This window comes from Haliaeetus albicilla, chromosome 27 (genome assembly GCF_947461875.1).
Source record: "Haliaeetus albicilla chromosome 27, bHalAlb1.1, whole genome shotgun sequence".
NCBI lineage: Eukaryota > Metazoa > Chordata > Aves > Accipitriformes > Accipitridae > Haliaeetus > Haliaeetus albicilla.
This window is the reverse complement of record NC_091509.1, coordinates 20,480,619-20,501,619: the sequence shown is the minus strand read 5'-3', so window position 1 is coordinate 20,501,619 and position 21,001 is coordinate 20,480,619. Positions and strand designations below refer to the sequence as shown.

Here is a 21,001-nt window from a genome sequence, read left to right as displayed (position 1 = left end):
TGCGAAAGAAAAAAAACCAAACAGGCAGGCAGGAGCTGGAGGCAGCGTTGACAGTGCAGAGCTGTCGCTCTTCAGCACGAGCAGGCACGTCTGGAGGGGATGTTAGAAACAATCTGGTGGCTGGAGCGTGTAACCCAGCTGGCAGTGCTGCATTAGGAGAGAAGCACAATTGGCTTCAATTTTACCGGAAAAATGTCCTGCGGCTCGGAGCTGTATACACTCGTGGCCCAAGCAGAAACACTTGGTCTTGAGCAGGCAACGTGGTCACTAACGCACGTGTTCAGCCCAGCTACGTTTCGAGTTAGATTAAATGTGACTCTTCTGCTTCCTTTTAGGATTGAATCCAGCGACCTCCCTTTACTGGCAGCTGTAGCAAGCACTCACTCTCCGTACGTTGCCCAGATACTACTTTAAAATGCCAGAGGCCGTAGACGTTGACTTTTTTCCCCTCTGGAAACAAAGTGGAAGACAACTTGTTCTGGCTTCTTTCTCTTTGAAGCAACTAAAACAAACTGCTCGTTGAGCTGCAGCACCTCCATATATGACTGCACGTTATGCAAACAGTTGGAGACTTTTCCTCTCCCCCTTGGTCATTTATTAAAAAGGGTAAAGAAAGGAAAAAAGAAAAATGAGTAAGCCCGGTATTTCGGCCACAGAAAAGCAAAGATTTTAGCAAAAGCTGAAGATCTGAATTTTTTATCAGTTTCTGCCACAGTGGCTAACTGTAATTTATACTGCAGAACGTGAGGAAGAACTGCTTTGAGAAATACACGATGCTATCGCCAATTATAAACTTAACAAGAGAATGCAGCAGCTGTCTTCAGACTGGCTTCTACTGATTAGGATCTCATTAAGATCTGTAGTTCTCAAGCTGCAATGATTTGTAAACAACTTCTACTTTTTCATGTCATAGTCAGATTCTGGATACTTCCCAGAGGAAGAACAGGGGTTGGGGGCGGGGGGGTGGGGGGTTGGTTTGTTTTGTAAAAAGCTTATTAATGACACTCAGCTCCAAAAGTTATTTATGTTCTTTCTCCTGGGGAGAGGGAATAGTGGGGGGCTTGGGGAGGGGGAGGCAGGGAGGAGGGAGGAAGAGGCCAACAGACAAACTAGCGATGGAGATTCTCTTTCTTGGCCAGCTGTTGTAACCAGTATTAAATGTTTATAATGTTTAAATGTTGCTTTATACTAAGTGATGCTTTTCCTTCACAACGTAATCAAAATGTAAAAAAAAAAAAAAAAAAAAATCTAACGATAACGTTGGCTGAAATTTCCCCATGGGGTCCCCAGAATGACGTGACTATTACCTCTAACTTTTTTATGGTCTATAATGTTCTTGCAACATCATATTCTTTTTACAGCAGTCAGTCAGCTATTGAAATAGTGAACTAGAAATAATTGTACCAAAGCATTGGGGAAAAAACAAATAGACTATTACCCTTAATTGCTCAGGTAACTAATTGATATATTTTTAAAAACCATTCTACAAAAAATGAACATTGGTTACACCATAGTATAGTAATATCAAAATTATTTTTTGACAAATATACCCTTGATGCAGATGACTCTAATCTCTTTTCTACTCACTTGTGTAATTACCAGCAGAAAAGGTTGTTTATTTTATTCTCAGCATTTCTCCTTTACTCAGCCATCACTGTTTTGTCGTTGTATATACAATAGTTGTAGGAATAGCTGATGGACCCAATCTGGTGTAAGTAATGTAAATATACAGTGGTAGGTGGATTATGTTTTCAAAGGCTCTACTACCTCAGTTTAACTGGACACTTCATTATAGGCTTTTCTTTGTGTATTTGTCCTAGCAGCCAATTAATGTTGCTGATTTTTAGGTTCTGTTTTCATTGATTATGCTCAGTATATTGAAATTCACGGATTATCCACAGAAGTAGGAGATACGTGTTCACTTGGTCGCTAAACTCTATAAACAGTTCTATAAATATGTCATTCTGTAATCATCTTTTCAATAGTATAGCACGCCTGCTATTGTTGTTTGCAGAGTTATTTTAAATACAAATCTATTTTAACCGTTTGATAAACTTGAAAACAATAGGAGAGATCCCTGCCCCACTGCTGTCAACGACAAAACTCTCCTCCCTTCCTTTGCTGGGGCCAGGCTTTCACCCAGAGAGGTTTTTTTCAGTAATATTTAAAATCTGTAACTTAAGACTCTGTTCCAGGGAAGATCTACATGGCAAACCCACACCCCTTTCCATGCGGGACTGAGTCTATGTAAGTCAACCAAACGTTAATACAGGCAGTGTCATTTGAAACTCTTTTGTATATAAATCTAACGCTGACTGCTGCAGGGAAGAAACTTGTGTTTAATATGCGATCTAAGGATATGTTTCTCCCCTATTCTTCAAATGTCCTTCCTTCACCACACAATTGTATTACATCTGGCTTCTGGCTTTTGGAATGAGCACAAAACATAGGGGCCCAGTTGTGTAAACACATTTTTAATGAAATATAGGATTGAGCTCAGAATACAAATTTTTAACTCTTTGCTATGATACGTGATATAGCCAATAGCTACGATTCTGAACGTTGTACATAGATCTGCAGTTGTAACCTGATGACGACAGTGCTGCTGGGCTGGGTGCTGGCGCTGTGGTCCGGGTGAGGAGCCCCGAGGGTGCAGGTTGCTTTCGGGGGTTTGCCCACGGGACGTGCCCACGTAGCTGGGCAGCGCCGCACCGTCATCCTGGCACCTCCTAGGACCGCGCTTATAATGCATCCTTACAGGAAAACGCTACGTTCTCCTCCATTTAACCATTATTAGGCGAATCGTTGGTATTGCTTTGAAATGGATTTGACTCTCAAGAAAGGCCCTTGCGCAGCTTGAAATTAGTATTCACTTGAGAAGGAGAAAAAGGTGGTTGTTCGGTGGCATCCTTCTCTGCTGTCTTCTGCCTAATGCAACCCCTTGACGTCCTCGTAACGATGTGTTCAGTCAGTCGCAGGCGGAGCGGCCACGGATGTGGGTTCCTTGTTGTCCGCCCACCAGTGCCGGTTCCCTCCGAGCCCCCCGGGGCCGAGCGGCGGCTCCGGGCGCGGTGGCACCCTCTCCAGCAGTATTGTGGTCAAAACTCAACCAAAACCCTCGTGTGATGGGAAGTTTTTCTGTAGGTTAACTTCTAGGGTACGTGAACAACGTGGTACGTACGTCTGTTTGTTAAATAATACAAAAAGGGATTTTTTACAGGACTATAGCATCGACTTTTTAAAAGTATATCGCGATTGTTTTATGTGAATAGAAAACTAATGTTTGATTTCTCTTTTCCACTATTACCAATCTCCATTAACATGTCTTAATTTTCTGGCTGAAAACTAAGTGTACTAGGCACACAAATTAGCAAATTTGTTTTTGTTGCAATTGGCAAACACTGGGCTGCTAAGAACAAAAAATATTTAAAAGAAAGGATTTTACACCTTGCGTATGTTTTCCCTATTAGTTGTTATAGATGTTTTATGACAATTTTTTGCTTTCTCTAAATTATTTAGATGGTGGTACTTGTAAAATGCTGGGTAAAATGTACATACTTGTTATCTCTTCTGTTTTTGTATATATTTCCCAAGATGTGCACTTGTATTATAATAACCATTCCCAATTTTAGGGGAAATTTGTGCAATAAATACAGTATGTCAATTTACTTCTGGTACATTTTTGTGTCCATTTTTTATACTCATCGTACGAGAGTGTCGGCGAGTGTTTAAACTGTAACCGTCTCAAGCTCGACATCTGTCCGTCTCCTCTCACACATCCCTTTTGGGGCGTGCTCCCGAGCACTCGGAGGTGCTGCAGCCATTTCATGTGGGGTCTCTTAAGGAGTTAGTAATTTCAGACAGGGATTTGTGCTTGAACTTGCTGTCCCATCAGTTGTGAATGTTGTTGGCCCAAAAAAAGTGATAGTAAGATGGGAGGGTGGTCTTGTCCTGACCGTCTGTACTGACGCTTGACTTTGCATGAGGAGAACAGACGTATGCATAAAGCTGTCGTCCTTGCGCTGGTCCGTACCTCCATTCCCAAATTTACCTGCAGGGCAGTTTGTCACGCTAGTCAAGTGTTTGTAATTCCTCTCCTACAAGTTACCGTATTTGTCCCCATCTGCCCAGTTACAATCCCTTTTCTGTCTCTCTGGGCTGCTGCACAGCAATAAAGGTTCTTGAGAAGTCTGTGTAAGGTTTTATTAAATAAGTTCAAGCTATGATACAGTGCTGGTAAGAAAAGTGAAGTAATAGTCATACAACAGGAAAAAAGAATTAGCCTGGGAGATGTAGCAGAGTGTACATACGACAGCTTTTAGAGCATTCAGGTTAAGACAGGTCCTGTATTCTTGAAGAGGGAATAATCAGCAAAAGATGGAGACCTTTGCCTGCGGTAGCAGCATCCACTATTTTTGATGAGCTTTCTCGTGGTTTACTCTCCCGGTACATACCTTCCCCAGGTGCCCTCGCTGCATGCGAGGTGCGGGACTGGCCGCGGACGAGCCGGGGCAGGAGCAGAGGTCGGCGGCTCCGGGGCCGGTCCTGCAGAGACCAGCCGGTGGGCAGGAGACTCCGCGGATCCGACGGGCAGCGCAGCGAGACGGCACCGACCGGAGCTTCCCAGGATTTTCCACTTGCACCTGCCAACTCCGGTCTTGTAAGAAGATACCTGTTACCCGACGGTTCTGTTTCATCTCTAGGAGGAACGAAAGCCGCGACAGAAGACTCGCGGGTCTTCGGTCCTGTAACACCACCGTGAGCTTCCCCAATTGCTCAGACTGTGCGTTCTCTGTCCCGTCCCGAGTAGCTTGATATCGAACAGCTTAATGCTCCCTGTGGCTGGGGCAGTGTAAAAGCAATCGACAGAGAATCAGTTGCCTTTTAGTAATTGTAACGGAGGTATTTATTGCTTGGCCTGGTGTTCCTGTGCCATGATGGAGTCAAAAGGCAGGAGATGCTCAGCCTTAGCGGGTGCTGCAGGAGAGGCAGGAGGCTCCGCTGTGGGGTCGTGGCGATGCACGCTTGCGCACCGCTGCTTTAAACGGACCGTCAGACCTGCAGCGCTTCTCGGGCTGGGACTCGGCCGGCTGAGTGCTCCTAACGGAGGACAGAGAAGTTTTGTGTTCCCGGAGTAGATGGTCACGGGGTGTCCTCCTGACAGGGGATGTGCGAGGTGAGCTGGGGATCGTGTGTCTGTGGGGGTGTTTGGCAAGTGATGACGTTAGCAGTAAATTCAGCAGTATAATCACTGCAGCATCCAGAAAATGCTGATGTTAATGCCCAGAATGGATTTCCTTTTCGAATCTCCAGCTAGACGAGGATATAGCACTTGCTAGCCAATATTTTTAATGTATTGTTACTCCTTTTCTGTAATTCCCTTAATTTTCCTGAAACAAAGGGGAAAGCTAATTTACTTTTGCCTAGGCAAAGGCAGGGAAGCAAGCCATGGGCATCCAAGTACCACAGCGTCTTTCATCCCTTGCACGACTACCAGGGCAGTCTGGAGGAGAGGAGACGATAATTTTCCACGCGGTGTAGTGCAGAGTAACCACAGGACGATGTCTGGACCCACGGGGCGGGAAGCAGCTCGCTGCGTCGCTGTTGGCTGCACAAATGCACAGAGCTCCTAAACAGCTCACTGCTGAACCGCGGTTGCTTTCTTCTCCCTCTCCAAACTTTAAACATTTATCATTAAAAAATAGTGGCCTTGTAGCTGGAGTTAAAAATGAGCATACACCGTGGAGATACACACGTCTTCTGAGTCTGCATTTGTGCCGAAAGTAACGCCTCTGTTTATGTGCTGCAGCGTGCATTCTGTTCTAGCCATGCCCTCATTTTTTTCATGGGATCCAGGAGCAGTCAGGCTTCGCACACCGACTGCATGGCCTTCCCGTCTTGCCTGTGCACAGTAACATCATCCGTGCTATTGCTACCGGCAAATCTAAATACACCGGTTCTCGAAAAGTGTTGCTGGTGCTCACTGGAGATGCTGCTTTACTGGGATCGGCACTTTTCAGCTTTGACAGTCAAAAGAACCACAAGTTCAAATCCTGGTGGGATCTATCCAGGCTTTTAGAGCAGATCCTGGTTCCCCGGCAACGTGGGCTTTGCTTCCAGACCTCTCCCGGCAGAGGAGCTCGAAGGTAAATTGGCTGTGCCTGGCGTTTAATTCTCCCCCTCCCTGGGGGCCAGGGGGAAGGAACAGGGGTGTCCCCCCTCCTGCCCCCCGAGCGGGGCAGCAAACCAAACCGCGGGGCTGGGGCCGCGGGTCCCTGCTGCCTTCTGGGGGGGGAAAGGAGGAGAAACAGGAGCGGCGTTTGGACGCGGTAACGCCAGAGGCGCCGCGCAGTTCCCAACCAGCGGAGCGGGGGTTAACTGCTGACCCAGAGTGGGCACTTTTCTACTGGCCCAAACAGAAAAACGGTATTTTAAATATATTTCCTCCAGCTTTTAGCTGTGCTGTGCCAGCTTTGTCAGTGTCATCGCAGGACACGCAGCTCACTCAGTACCAAAGCGTGGCAGCGTGAGGTCCTGCCCCGACCGGCACAGAAAGTGCCAACGTGGAGCTTCCCACGGAGCCGCGGATCCCACGGGAATCGGCTGAGGAGCCGGCACGAGGGGTGGTGTGTCGGACGGGTGCTGTGGCTCTCCTTTCCCCCGAGGGACCACCACTGGGCAGCGTTTTCTGCCTTGCCAGTGTCTGCAGGCCGTCCTGCAAGGCTGGACACGTTGCGTGGCCTCTGGAAATGAACGGCCTCGTGTCAGCCGTCATCCTCCGGTCACCCGCTTGGGTTTTGCGCAGGTCCTCTGCCCTCTTACAGCCCGTCTCCCTCCTAGAAAGCATAGTAGCAGGAGGAAGCGTGTTACTCCCATGTCTTTGTTTATTTTCACTACCGAAAATATTTGTACAGTGGCAGAATTTGATTTCTAAACCTCTGCCTGTTCCAGCTGTTTGTTCCCAGCTGGAGCTGAAGACATCTGCTCCGAGGGTGGGGACTCACCGCCCGAGCTCCTGCCTCCAGCTGCGCTCCTGAGAACCAGCCACAACAGGGCACGGAGAGCTCTCGATGCCAATCACCGGTAATTACCGCACGGCAGAAGAAGGCGTAGAAGTAAGGCAGGTGACAGAAGTAGCTGGTCCTGTGGTTTGAGGCGTTACTGCTGCGGGAAGGGCCACCTGAAGAACATCATCACGCGCGTTTTAACCCGGGCAGCATCTCCCGCGCTGCCGGCGGAGGTGGGGAGCCTGCACGGCCGCCTCTGCCACCATTTGGGATCTCCTGACCGAGCTCAGAGCCACAGCACGGTGGCACAGGCTCCTTCCCCAAGCCGCGTGACGTTCACGCACGCCAGCCGAACGCCGGCGCGTGGTCACCTCCTCTGCCCCGGTACCCGTTGCTCAAGGCCCCTGCGGGTTTCAGCAGTGCCCAGCGCAGCCGGTGGGGCGTGGATCCGGCCCATCGGCACCCACGGGAGCCCCACGATACCCGGCTGCGGCGAGCACGGGGCTGAACAACCCGTTCAACCCAAAACCCATGGTTTGCAGGGCGAGTACTGGCCGTGCGGTTTGCTCACGCCGGGGCTCGGGCGCTCCGGTTTTGCTGCAGACACTCGCTTTTATTTCAAGGCCAGGTTTCCACCAGAGCTCTGGAGCCTTGCGATAAAATCCAGCTTGAGCCAGCTGCTTGGGGGCTCAAACACCGTCCAGGGGGAGGAACCGTCACTCCTGGGCAGAGCTCGGAAGCACGGCGGAGCTCCGCTGCCATTTGGCACCGATGAGGCATCCCGGACCAGCCGGCTGGTCCTTATCGCGCCATCCCAAAGGAAGTATTTGGGCCATAGGTTGGTCCCGGATTTCAAAAGCAGCACGGGAGATAAGCAGATGCCTTTTTCTTGTGACACAGCTGCTCTACCTGTGCCCCATCTCCGGCCAAGCCCTGGGCAAGGAGAGCAGCCCCAGTCTGGGTGCTGGTGGGGGGTCCTGGGGTGATCCACCCCTCGATCCCCAAACACCTTTGAGGTTTTCTCTCTGCTGCTGTTTTCCTTAAGGACCTGCAACCCGGCTCCTTTGGTAACAGTTTTTCTGTAGATATGTCATCTCAGAGATGAAGTTAGAGACCAAGGGAAATCTTCAACTTCTGTTATCTTGGGGTGGGGGGGACAGGACAGAAACATTCTGCCCCAGCTCATCTTTTCCCCATTACAAAACCAGAACCTCGCGTGAACAAGAGGGAGCCGCTTCCTCCGACGCAGGTCACAGCCCACGTGCCGCGGGGAGCCCAGGGCCAGGGGAGCACCCGCCGTGCCGCAGATGCCGGAGGTCCCAGTTTAGCCTGTAAAGACATTGTTCGATTTTGATATTTTTTTATTTCAAGCTTTCATCTATCCTGTGCTTTCTAAACCACTGAGAGAGAGGAACTTTCTCCGACCACCGTGTCTTTGGCTGCTCTTGCTGTTCAGTTTCTAACCACCGTAACCAGAATGTCTGTTTAATCTGGATCTTGCTTTTTCTTCTTCGTTAACTCCTTAGTGTGAGTTTTTGTGCTGCTGGTGGGACAGACTCACCTTTTTTCTTAAGGAGAACCACTAAGGAGCTGCGGGATTCTGCAGTGATGTCCCATTGTGGCTCTGCTATGTTGGAGCAATTGCAACAAGTGAGATGCAGGGCTGCTCTTGTCGTTATTTCCTTCTCGAGTAGGACGGGCTGAAGTCGCAGCTCTGAGACACACGTATGCGTCGCTCGTGGCATTGCTGGGGCCAGGCGGGAGAGCTGAAGGTGGAGTTTGTCCCAGCCTGTTGATGGAAAACAAATGTTTTCCCTGAGTGGCATAGAAAATGGAAGCGGTGTTTCTTATGGAAGTGCGTGTAGTTGGGCTGAAAAAGATGGGTGAGAGCGTTTCCCTGAGAACTGAGCATCTTACTTCCTAAACGCAAATTATTTTAGTTTTCTTGGCTAATAGAATGAATTTCTAGAATGTTTCCACTGATGTCACCAAAAGAAAAGTGGTTTATAAATGGCTCAGAGCCAGCACACAAAGCAGCGGTGAGAGCGCACGGAGGAAAAGCCTGAGTCCGTATGGGGTGATCACGGCAAGTCACTGGGTCGGCTCCTGGCGCTGATGTTGGCCGGCTGGTGGGACCCCTCCTGAGCAAACACCCTCGTTTAAAGGCTCTGGCGCGGGGATTGCCAAGGTCATTACGCTGCCAAGGCGTTTATAAACAGTGATTTGGGGGAAGAGGGTACAAATGGGTTTGTGCGCTAGATTTTTTCTGCCAGAGATGCTTTTCACTTTGGAGAACTTTGATGCCTTTGAAAAGACTACATTCAGCAATTCTTCTATAATTACTTCAAAATTACAGCCATGAGCAATTATATTTTTCAATAGCTTATTGAGTGTACTGAATCCTAAGAAATTAACTACCAAATTTTCAGGGAGTAGATTTATTAATAGCAGCTGTAACTAGAAATCTTGTCTAATTTTGATCACTACCGAAAGAGCAGAAAGAATAAGGGCTCCTGTTTCCATGTATTAACAATATGACTGATAAAATTTGCAGGAGACATTCTTGGTGAACAAGATAATTACAGCTGTGCTGCTTGTGCTGCAATAATTAATGATCGTGCGCTTTATTCTCCAGGCTTGTTTTTCTTGTACAGCTCCAACAGTTTAAATAAAGGTCTTGATCTCTGTCATTTCACGTGACATTGTTCTGAGGCTGGTTAGGCTGTAAAAGCCATCAGCCTGGAGGCAAATTTATTTTTCAAAATACAGCTTAAATCTGCGAACCATTTCTTAAATTATAGGTTAGTGAAAAGCAGGCCCTTGCCATGGAAACAGATAGAGTTTTTTAAGAACCATAGGCTTGAACTGATTTAGTATTAAAATCAAGGGCCCTGTCCTGGGCTAGGGAGAAGCCCTGCTGCTCCGGGCAATTGCGGGGAGCAAAAATCTTCACAGCTATGAATTCAGACTCCCATTTTTAGGGGGAGAAGAATCCTTAACCTAAACACGACCTGTCAAATATGTTGTAGTTGACTGTCGCATCCTCGTCTGTTTTTTCCCAGGCTTGCTCGCCAGAAAGCTGCTGGCCCCGTTGGATCGCAGGCTCCTGCGGCAGCTCGCCCTTGGGTCAGCGAAAGAACCACCGGCTCGGGCAGCGCTCGGCAGGGGCCCGCGCAGGATTTGTCCAGCGCAAGTCATCCGTCTCAGCAGTACGGGGCGAATTCCCTCTGTTTCAGAACGCGTACGACAGAGGCGGTTTCAGAGGAAATGTCTTCCATCAGCAGTGTCTGTCCTCTGCCTTCATCCCTTACAGCCGAAGCATGAGAGCTCATTAAGCGTTTCTAATTAATTTGTGATTCGGCGATTTCCTGTTCAGACTAACTAAAGAGGCAGCTGAGCATCATTACCGGAGCATGTGGCGGTCCTGCTATTTCAGCGAGGAAAATACTCCTGCCAACAGAACTGTAACCCCCTCCTCGCCCATGGTGTTTCCATCTGCCGGACCACCGTCCCCGGTGGGCTGCGCAGCGGTCACCGCACCTTCCCGTCTGTGGTGTCGCTGGCACCCGTCCCCACGCACCCGTCCCCACCGGCCAGACCCCCGGGGACACTTTTGCAACCGTTGGCGATTCCCACCCTGGACACAGGCTTCTGCTGAGCTCTGCTCTCTGAGTTTCTTATCGTTAATACTCTTCCTGCCATTTTTGGTTGCAGATTCTTTACCGTTTGTGTGCACATCCTTCTTTTAGACCACAATGGAAAAAACTCTGGGGTGGTTGCCGCTACCTCAAGGTCTCCTTAACTGCAAGCCCACAAACTGTTTCCATTTCTCTTGCTACCTTCTTTAAAAAAGTGCGGCACATTTGTAATACCCTCCTGGAGACAGACCCAATTAGTAGTTCACAAAATAGCAACTACTACAGCAATTGTTTATATAAAAGAAAACACTTCTACAGCAAAGGCAATTTTACCTTGGATAAAGACAGCAATGAAACCCAACTGTTTAAATGCAATGCAGGCTTCTATGGAAAGAATCTGCCCACTGGCCAAAGCTCTGAGAAAAATATTAATCACTAAAACAGTTTGAAAAATTCAGATGTTGAGATATCTGCTGGTACCATCCATGGCTTTTAGCACGCTGGTACAGCACTGGGAGCATTCCTAATGGCATGGAGGGGCGCCGGGGCACTTGGAGGGCAGCTTGTCTGCGACGTGTCAAAATACAGTGAGCCCCATGCAGCTTTCCAGAAAAGTCAAAGCTTGCTGGTTCAAGTTGTGCAGCCATTTCATACGCGGTTATTAAAAAGAATATTTCCTTGACAGGAGTGTTCTTGGTGTCACGGTGTTTCTGGAAGTCAGTGTGCTTCCTACAGGCCAGGCAGCTCTCTGCATGACTTTCGTTGTGTTCCCCTTTTTAATGGCAATAGCAAATACGTTTCCAGCCACAGCTCTGCCGACACCCCGGCAGCAACCTCCATCACCTCTTCAGTGTTTCAGACTAGGGAACGCTTGCATCTCAGATTTCACCTAGGTGAAACAAAATGCCTAAAAAACTAAAGAAATTGCTTCTGCTTCAATATCACCACTGTCGTCCTACCTGATAGATCTTTTCCCAATTTTTAAATTCACATATCATAGGAAGAAACCAAAAAAAACCCCCAGCCCGCTCTGCTCTGAGCAAGAGAAATTACTTCCATGTGGGGTAAGTGATTGTAGGTAAGTGATATTTGTGTACGCAGGTGGCATCTGGTTTTCTGGCATCTGGGCAGGGCACCGAGCCGCGCACTCGGTAACTTGCATCACCGCATGATTCACACCATCAGCTGACCTTCATCTAGCTGCTGTTCTGCTTTTATTTCCTTTGCTCCCTACAAGTTACAGTAAAGGAAATTCTCCCCGTGTTTCATACACAATGCTTCCTTTCATTCAAGGAAGACTGCGAATGGTTGCACTTCTAGCATTTAAAAACCCAACCAGTACAATCGTCTACTTGAAGAGCGTGGGATGGAGTAACGCTTCCCTCTCCCCTCACACTTAACCCCCCCCCCACCATACGCACCCCAGGAGCCGCTGTATGTTAGTCACAGCCTCCCCTCCTGGGTGAAATCCCTGCTAGGAGATGCTGCAGACCCTCGGGGTGGGCTGACAGGGTTTGCAATGCGGGTCCCTCCCCATTTTGTGTGCCAAAAGGAGAAGTGAGCAGGTCTTCCAGGTCCAGCTCTGGGCCCAGCGAAGCCGTTCCTCCCGGATCCGCACGCGTGTCCGTCCCTGGCGGCTGAGGAAGGACGGCCGGCATCCCTGGATGTCTCGGCTTTTTGATGCATGAAGGTAAAAGAGAGTCTGGTGGTCTCAACTCAGCAGGAGCATCGCAGCTGTCCGCTTTAGGAGAGTTTCTGGGCTGTGGGAAGAGGCCACCGCAGGCTCGGGGTGAATCCGTATCCCATCTATCGTGATACAGAATCACTGTGTGACATTACCAAGGCTGGGGTCTCTGGAAGGAGGGGAGGAAGGGAGGAAAACCACACCGAGTGGAAGAAGAGTCATCTGCAGATCTTTTCAAAGTTAAAAATAGACAGGATTTTGTCTGCAGAAGACAGTTTGTTCTGTTATGCTGCTGACATCATGTGAGCATGCCGTACGCTTCTGCATTTGAAGACTAAAACTGTCACGCTGAAAACAGGAACTTTCTGGATATTCTGCATGTCTGAGATTTAATGGTCTCAGCGAGCTGCCTGATACCATCTCATCCATATGGTCGTGCTTGGGTGGGGGAACTAAACATCTCATTAGCTCTGTAGGGTCATTAAAAGCCGGAGAACAGATCATAAGGAATAATAAGGATGTATGTCATCATGCAGAGACAGATGATAAAAGCAACCACCTCTGACACCGAGTGCTTCAATGCGAGGAGACCCAATTTACCAGTGTGGAGGAGCTGAGTGCTTGCTAACTCACTAATGTCAGCAGGTGCTGTTTATACTCTCTTCATCAGAAAAATCAGACCGACAGCATCGAAATGTGACTAAAACCAGAGGATGATACAGGGAATTTTGGCATACATAACTTTGCAATGAGTTCACCGAGCATTCCTGGCTCCCAGGCCTGAACTGAGTCTACTAAAACTGTGCAACATTTGTTCATAATCAAATTATAGTTTACACACACACACAGAAATGCAAACACACAGACACGTATCTTCCCACAAACATACAAAACATACGCATACAGTGGAAAGCTGATGTGGTGCTGGCTGAATTGTTGCACTGTTCTCGGCTGTGATAGCAAAGTACCCCGAGACCGACACCAGCAGCAAGAAAATGGTAAGAATTGCAAATCTTCCCCAGCCTCAGTCTTGATTCAAATGCTGTAATGGTTCTCGTAGGATTTCACAAATAAGTAGCATGTATTCAATTGCATAAAGCAGGGAAGTAGCATGTCAGGCGTTTATTCACAATTTCTTAATCTATTTGATTACCAGTTAAGAAAAAGTCTAGACTGTTGGCCTGTTATTTGGCAGTAGAGAGGTTGTTTATTATTTTTCCACATGCTCAGAGAATGACTCCATTTACTTAAAAAAGGGGGAGGACTGAAATCCTATTTACTCTAATCTTTATCATATTTAAACTGGCTCCCCTCCGTAGGCATGCCCTTTTACTAGCCCAACACTGTCAGCCAAAATGTTGTCCACTTACAAATGTCATAGATACACAGAATGGTAATATTGGGTTATGCAAGCGTTTGGCTTTTTGCCTCTGAAAATAACTACTCAGTAGGAAAACACAAATACCATTGCATGTTCTCTCTGGGTTATAACAGGTCAGAGTCACAAAATCCCCACTGGCTGTGAAATCATCTTGCAACTTATAGTTATGCAACTTTAAGCGGACCTCAAAAATTAATGAAAGAGACATTAAACGTTTGGAATAAGAGATGTTGAATTGGTTACTCATGCCACATTACTGGTGGGCAGTTTCCCGTGGCAAGAGTGTTTTTTCTTTTTGTTTTTTTTTTGTTTCTTTCTTTTTTTTAAGTCTTCATCTTTGTCTGTGCCCTGCCCATTCTTTTACCCACCCTCCCCTTTCTAATGGTTTTTGGCATGAGGTTTCCTACGACAAATGAAGAAAATCTTGCAGCTAAAGTTTGAACCTGATTATAACAACAAAGAAAATGCAAATGGGGTAGTCATTAGACTCCAGATTGCCTCCTGTCAGGGCAGGTTTTCCCCCGCCACCCCCATCCTTAATTTTTTCAGGCTAGAGCTTGGACATCTGTATACTGTTGCTGGATACCTCCAATATCTAGACAGGTCCATATGCTCTTTTAGCTTTTGCCAACACAGTGCTGGGGCTGGAATCAAATATCTGTAGGTTGTGCGTAGTAAAAATAAAACGGCAGAAGACAGACAAACCATTTGATAAAAGAGCCTGTTTCAGACAGAGCTGTTCCATTGCGGAGTGTCTATTTGTTTGGGGCAAGAGCTTCTGGCTTTGAGCAAACCAGCTGTTTTTATTTTAGATGTTATTTTATAACAATTTTTAATGTTTTTGTCAGATCTTACTCTCTTTTATCAGACACTGCTGATAATGTTGTTCGCTGTACCGTGCCTGGGGCATACTGGATGCTCTGGTGACTCGGCAGGAGTCCTTTCGCTCCTGATCCCACTCACTCACATTCGACAGAGCTCGGTAATTCTGCAGCAGGGCGGCAGCAGGCGCAGGACGGGCAGCCGGCCATTCCTCGCTTCGGTTGCACCTTTCGAGTCACTCGGCAGCCGGCGAGGGAGAGGAATGCCCTTCTTGATACGTGTCTTTTCACATTTGGACATGGAAGGGAAATGAGGTAGATGAGAACATACATGTAAGTGTCACAGGACAGCCAGTGCTGTTTCAATATAAATAGCTTTCACTGTTCTCACTGGCAACTTTCAGCAGGTCAGTATCAATGCACGTCTTTGTTTTCATAGAAACCTTAGTAAATGAAGAGCAAATAACCTAATTCACTGTTTGCTTTAGCAGATTGCTCCTAACTTGGGAACGAGGACTCCAGAAGCGAGCCGGGGATTTCGTGACACGATGGCCCGGGTGCGACATTCCTAACCCCACTGTGCGTCCTCAGGCATGAAATATTTCAGAATTGCCACCTGTCCTCCAGGAAGCCTTTCTCGTGGATACCCCATAAAGTCCCCTCAGTCAAGAGATGTTCCCTTCAGTTGGGAGCTAAGACCTGGGAAATTGTTGATCTCTCCAGCCGGAGCTACGGTTCAGTCTGCTCCAGGGAGCAGCTGGGGCTTGTCATCCCCCTCTCTTTGCATGTTAATGCAGTCTTAAGACCTTTCAATCTCAAGGCTCACTGTATTCACAGTACATTCACACCAGCACTCAGCACGTTAGAGACCATCAAAGATGTGTGACAGGGAACATGAAAAGCAAGGAAAATTGCCACTGAAGGTAAAGCACGAGTAGAGAAAGGGTTGTATCCCCCCATTTAAAAGTTCTTAGGCTTCCCATTTGTTTCAGTCTTGTTGATTAAGGCTGAAAAATAAGGGTTTGACTGTCATGACGACCTCTGTAATTGCTTACGTGTGCATGGCTTTCTAGTTTTACCCTTCAGGAAAAATCTGTACGTGGAAGGAAAGCCATGCTAGTCTTGAGTTAAAAAGAACAAAGATGGGGTTTTAGTTTTAAAAATTTTATTATGATACAGCAGAAGGATAAAGATCTCATGATTCTCATGCTTCATTTCTACATTTTACCGTTATTCTTCGCACTGAAGCTCTAGGAATATGCACAGTGGGGAAGTTAGCCTCAGAAGGAGAAAAATTACTGGTACGATACAAAATGACCGTTTCATTCTTGCTTTTGATTTTCCAAAAATAATTTGGTATTGCACACTTTCTGGGACATAATTTCAGAAATTGAAATTTTGAGCTGCCAAACGCTGTTTTAGACAGGAGATCAATGTTCTTCTCTGGGTACCTGATCAGTGTTGTGCCATTTGCAAAAATGTAACTTTCCTTCAAAAAGTGCACTTGCACAAAATTACTGATTATCCCTTTGTCTCCCCGATTTCACACACTTTTACTGAACCGTCACAAACATGTTCTACTCAGGAAGTTAATCATCAGAATAAGCACACAGGGTAAAACAGTCTGAAGAGATTCTTCCCATTGGGGGATCCCAGAACATTTTGTTTTCCTCTAGTCAGGCAGAGAATTAGTTTGTACGTCTTCCTTGCGGTGTGTTAACCACATACTTAGCGAGTAGTCGTTGCCAATGATGTGAATGAATCTCTGAAGGGTTTGTTGTTTTTTTTTTCCCAAAGCTAAGATATCAAAAACAATAGCCTAGGAGCCATATTGGAGAATGAGAGGAAGGAAATTGCCAGGCTGTAATAAAACTCATGGGAACAAGAAATATCTAGAATACATAAAAATATAAGTAAAAAATATTTCAGTGTATGATGATTATGCATCTTTCCCACTGGGAGAGGTGAGGAAGCTGAGTTTTACCCTGAAGAATCTGGGATGTGCACAAGGTGGTGAAAGGCGTGAGATTAAAAGACATCTTTGGGAGTGTCAGTGAACCAGAACAATCGAGGGAACATACCAGGAGGAGGAGATGTACTTTGTAATTTAGCTATCTTCTCAAATTCACGGATGTTTGAAGCAGAAACATTTAATCTCCTGAGATTGCAACTCATCTGTATGAATAGCAAGACACCTTTGATTCTGATATGTAAGACTACAGATATTGTTATTTTTCAATAAATAAAAAACTACACAATAAGTAATTATGCTTTATTCGGGCAGAGTGATACAATCCAGACAAAAGGGAAGCAAATTTTCCCCTCCACACAGACAATAGGCATCCTGCTTGGCCACATCCTTTAATCCCAGCCCTGAAATTACTCACTTGTGAAAGCTTCTTAATTGTGTTTAACTACGTAGGCTTTACCATGTGGAGACGTAGGCTGTAACACCAGTAAGCAGTTAGGATCATGACACTCGTTTCCATTGTTCTCCAGATATTTGGGAAAATAAACCTGACAGCTAAAATAGCCCCTGGAATAATTGCAGCTATTAGAGCCATTACCTTCCCAAATTCAGGTATTTTTGGACTGAGGGAAGTCTTGTTTCATGGGTCAGTTGAGCCAAGCAATTAAATTGGAAGAGCAGCTTTGGTTCCTATTGACTACCTCACTGCTCGATGCCTGTCTGTTGGCTGATGTACAATAAGTAAGGTAATCTGTGTGCAAAAAGAAATTAGAGTACTAATTTTATTCCCATGTTGAATACCCACTTCTGCATTATTTTGATTGCGGGAATGCTGAAGAGCTAGCATAGGTGGTAAAATGAGCTGCCTTGTAAAAAACGAGATTAGGATTTAAATTATTACAGATCCATGAGAACTATCATAGCACAGACTTCTGTTATGCTTTTTATTCTAGTCTTACCATTAAGTTTTTTTCCAGCCATCTGCACTTGGGGAGTATCAACGAATCTTTTACACTACCTTTAGCTAGAAACTGAGCTGATAAAGAAAAATTACTTGATTTGCTGTTACACCTCTGGTAAAAAAAAAAGGAAGGAAAAAATAAGAAAAAAAGAATCTCTTAATAAAGAAGGATTCATGCTTCAGTTTTTTTCTACTTGCTTCTCCTCGATTACTCAGGAAAACTTTTTTATCTCCAGCTTTTCGATTTGGGTTCCTGGCAGGGAATCTCACAAGATTCCCACACTACTGGAAATAATATTTCATGTACTAAAGTTGAAAAACGATAACATGTTCTGCCAAATAACTAGTACAAACTTCTGACCTTTGGAACAATAACAGACATGATATTTGGAAATGTTAATTTTACCACGGAAGTTCAAAATGAAGTAAAAAAAAAAAAAAATTTGTCTCGATAAGACTTTATGGGACTGGAACCGTGTCCTTACCTGATGGTCATTTTTGAGAGCATCGTATATTGTCTCTCTAGTGGTTGCAGTGGAATGACTTTTTGATGTTAAGAATAGTTGCTTTTCAGATCTGGGCTATCCATTCCACTGTCATTGTGCCTGCAGTGGTACTAGGCACAGCACCAAAAAAGTCTACAGCTGAGGAAATGTCAAATTTTCTCGGATTTTTCTTTGAAGGAAACACTGGAAATATTGTAAAACAACTTGGAATGGCCATTAAAGTCCTTCGGTACAACAAAGACAATTGTGCCATAAAGGGCAAGTGGTAAGGAGAACGGGAAGGAATAGCTGGAGAAAGGGAAGAAACAAAACCTCTCTTGTTTATTAGGAAGGAAGGAGAAACGGACAAACACAAGTTGTGTGCCTGCATAGCTTTGATCTCATGAATTTACAAAACTGGACTGTGGGTAAGGAAGGAAATCTCCCGAGGCGTGTTTGAGACACGGCTGCTTCCTGGTGTCCCCGAGGGGGCCGGCATCACTGGAAATCCAGGTCCTGGGAGGACATGGGAACCAGCCCAGGTCCGCTTTGGAGAAACCCCACGAGACTTCGGAGCCGTGCAGCTGCTTTGTGTTTAAGGCCGAGAGCCAAAGGCGGGAGGTCGGGCCTTCCACCCTCATGCTGGGCACCCACGCCTGTGAAGTGAGGCCGGGGTGGGCTCACACGCCTGGGGAATCCGAACCCACAGCTCCGGGCCTGAAGGAGAGGACTTTTAGCAGCTCGTGAATCAGCAAGGTAAAATATTCTGTCGGCTGCGAGGAAAAGGTTGGAACGTACGCAACGTGCAGGAGTAACGGCGAAGAAACGGCACGCTAACGTTTGGTGCCATGACCGAAGCGCGCCCGCCCATCGGAGAAGCGTGCCCCATTCGGTGTCGAAACGCAATGAGCGCAGAAAACGAGTTATTTCGGCCGTGAAGGCGGAACACGAGGCGCTGGTAGGAGAAACCGGCCCCGGCGGCGGCGGCGGCGGCCCTGTCAGGGGAAAAGGGGCGGCGGTGCCACGCGCCGCCGCCTCGCCACACGGCGCGCGAGGCCCGCCGCGCATGCGCCGCGCCCCTCCCAACCCTCGCGAGCCTTCCCTCCGCGCGGCCCTTACGACCCCGCCCTCTTCCCACCCCACCGCAGGCGGGAGGGGGGGGAGGGCGTCGCTCAGCCGCAGCCCCGCCCTTTTCCCCCCTCCGCCCCGCCCCTCGCCCTTCTTGCTGATTCTCTGGGTTAAAGAGCCCGCTCTCGCGTTTTTCTGTCTGGGGAGGGGGATGTGCGGTGGGTGAAGGGGGCCAGGACGGCGGCGGTGGTTGGCGGCGGTTGCTGGTGGCGGCCTGCGGGGAGCGAGCGAGCGAGCGGGCCGGGCTCCGGACGCGCAGCGAGGCGAAGGCTCTTTTGGCGGGCCCGCGTCGCGAAACTCCTCACCCGCCCGCGTCGCTTTGTGCGGTCCCGGCGGGCGGAGCCGCTCGGCGTAGGGGCCGAGCGGGCGGGCGCAGCGAGTCCCGCTCCGGCCGGTAACTTCCCGCAGCCCGCGCGGACTTCTCCTCACGGCGGGGCCGCCGCCGCCTCAGCCGCCGCCGCCGCCTGGGCCCGCACGATGGGGAGCGGCGCCGGCCGCCGGGGGAACGCGGCGGCGGGAGCCGGCGCCACCTGCCCCGAGCGCCGCTGTTGAACCGGCAGCCGGAGCGCTGCGGAGGAGCCGCCCGCCTGGTGAGCAAGCCAGCCCGGCAGCGGGCACCGCGCCCGCCCCGGGGCCTGCCTCCCTCCCTGCCTGCCCTCCCCGCCGGCCCCGCTCCCCTCTCCCCGCCTCGGCCTTCTCCTCTCCCCTTCCCCGCCCGGGCCCGCCGCCTGCCCCGCGGCGGGGTGCGTGTGTGTGAGGCGGCGCGGCCTCCCCCCGGCCCCCGGCGGGCCCCCGGCGCCGGGAAAGTTTCGGGGCGCGTCCCCGCCACGGGGCAGCGGCGAGAGGGGCCGCCCGTGGGCGCCGGGGCCCGGGCTCCGAGCCGGGGGCCGTCGTTGGTGAGCGGGAGGGCGGCGGGAGAAGCCCGGGCGGGAGCTGGGGCTGATCGCGTTGTGTTGTTGTGTTCGGTTGTTCCCTGCTCGCCTGGAGGCATCGCCCCCGCCAGCTGTTCTGAGGAGTTTACGGACCGGGAGGAGCAGAGTAATAGAATGACCTCTCCTGTGGACCCCAAGATTAAACAGGCTTTGCGAAAGAAACCATCGGAAAGGACTGCGGAGGTAAGGGGGCTGCGGCTCCTTCCCCTCGGGGTCTTTTTCTTTACTTTTTTTTTCGTTGTTGTTTGTTTGTTTTTCCTTGGCGTAAATCTGGATTCCGACAGGCTGCTTCTTGCTCGGTGCCGGGTTCGAGGTGTTGGCGTGCCGCGCGCGACCAGGCTGGCGCTCACAAACCTCTTCTGTGTAGAGTGGGGTTATTTATTTATTTCTGTTTTCCAAAGTTGGACCTCTGGAGACCAGCAGCGTTTTAAACGTTCAGCGACGCGCTGGATGCAGACGTAAGGCACTTTATGAACTACTTCAGGCAAGCTGTAGGAAGAAGAAGAGGCAGATCACTGAAAAGTAAAATTATGCATGTTTCAGTGAGGCAAAACTTCTGGGAAAAGTTAGTGAGCTGAAAGACTTTGCTTACCTGTACAGTGATGCAGATTTAAACAAAACCAAACTAATTACACTTCGCAGACTTCATAAAGAGAATGTTTTTCCAGTGAGTGGGAGTGTAGAAATGTGCGAGGCTGGTTAGTTACAATAAAACGCATTTTCCAAATAACTGCCTTCTCTGTCCCTTCCCCGCAAGCTAGTCTGTAATCAGCCATGTATTTTTGGGAATGGTAATATCATGGAGCATTAATTTAATAATGAAATATGCTTGATAGCATTTGCATTTCACTGAAAAGCTGATTGCAGTTTGTTTGCTTACCCTAGCCTTTTTAAACTTGTTTCCCTTGCTGTGATTTTTTTTCTTTTTTTTTAAATGTGCTCAAGAATTAGTGTTATGAAATGATACGCTTTTGAGATTGTCCCTTTGAGACCAA

At 48.2% G+C, this 21,001-nt stretch overlaps 2 protein-coding genes across 14 annotated transcripts in view; both read left to right on the top strand.

The window, feature by feature from the left end:
- FNIP1 (folliculin interacting protein 1) overlaps window positions 1-3,668 on the top strand; it is a 70,862-nt gene extending 67,194 nt beyond the window's left edge. For all 6 annotated transcript variants that reach the window (XM_069772665.1, XM_069772662.1, XM_069772663.1 and 3 more), the window contains one exon: window positions 336-3,668. In XM_069772665.1, the coding sequence (XP_069628766.1) occupies window positions 336-414 (79 nt within the window). In that variant the 3' untranslated portion in view covers window positions 415-3,668. The remainder of the gene's footprint in view (window positions 1-335) is intronic.
- Window positions 3,669-19,250: 15,582 nt separating this feature from the next.
- The window catches only part of RAPGEF6 (Rap guanine nucleotide exchange factor 6), a 133,401-nt gene continuing 131,650 nt past the window's right edge, over window positions 19,251-21,001 (top strand). For 3 of the 8 annotated variants that reach the window (XM_069772657.1, XM_069772654.1, XM_069772655.1), the window contains exons 1-2: window positions 19,258-19,664; window positions 20,062-20,189. In XM_069772657.1, coding sequence (XP_069628758.1) covers window positions 20,121-20,189 — 69 coding nt within the window. In that variant the 5' untranslated portion in view covers window positions 19,258-19,664; window positions 20,062-20,120. Of the gene's footprint in view, window positions 19,665-19,751; window positions 20,190-21,001 lie in introns of those variants that run through there. The other 5 variants (XM_069772660.1, XM_069772661.1, XM_069772658.1 and 2 more) reach the window with 5 other exon arrangements.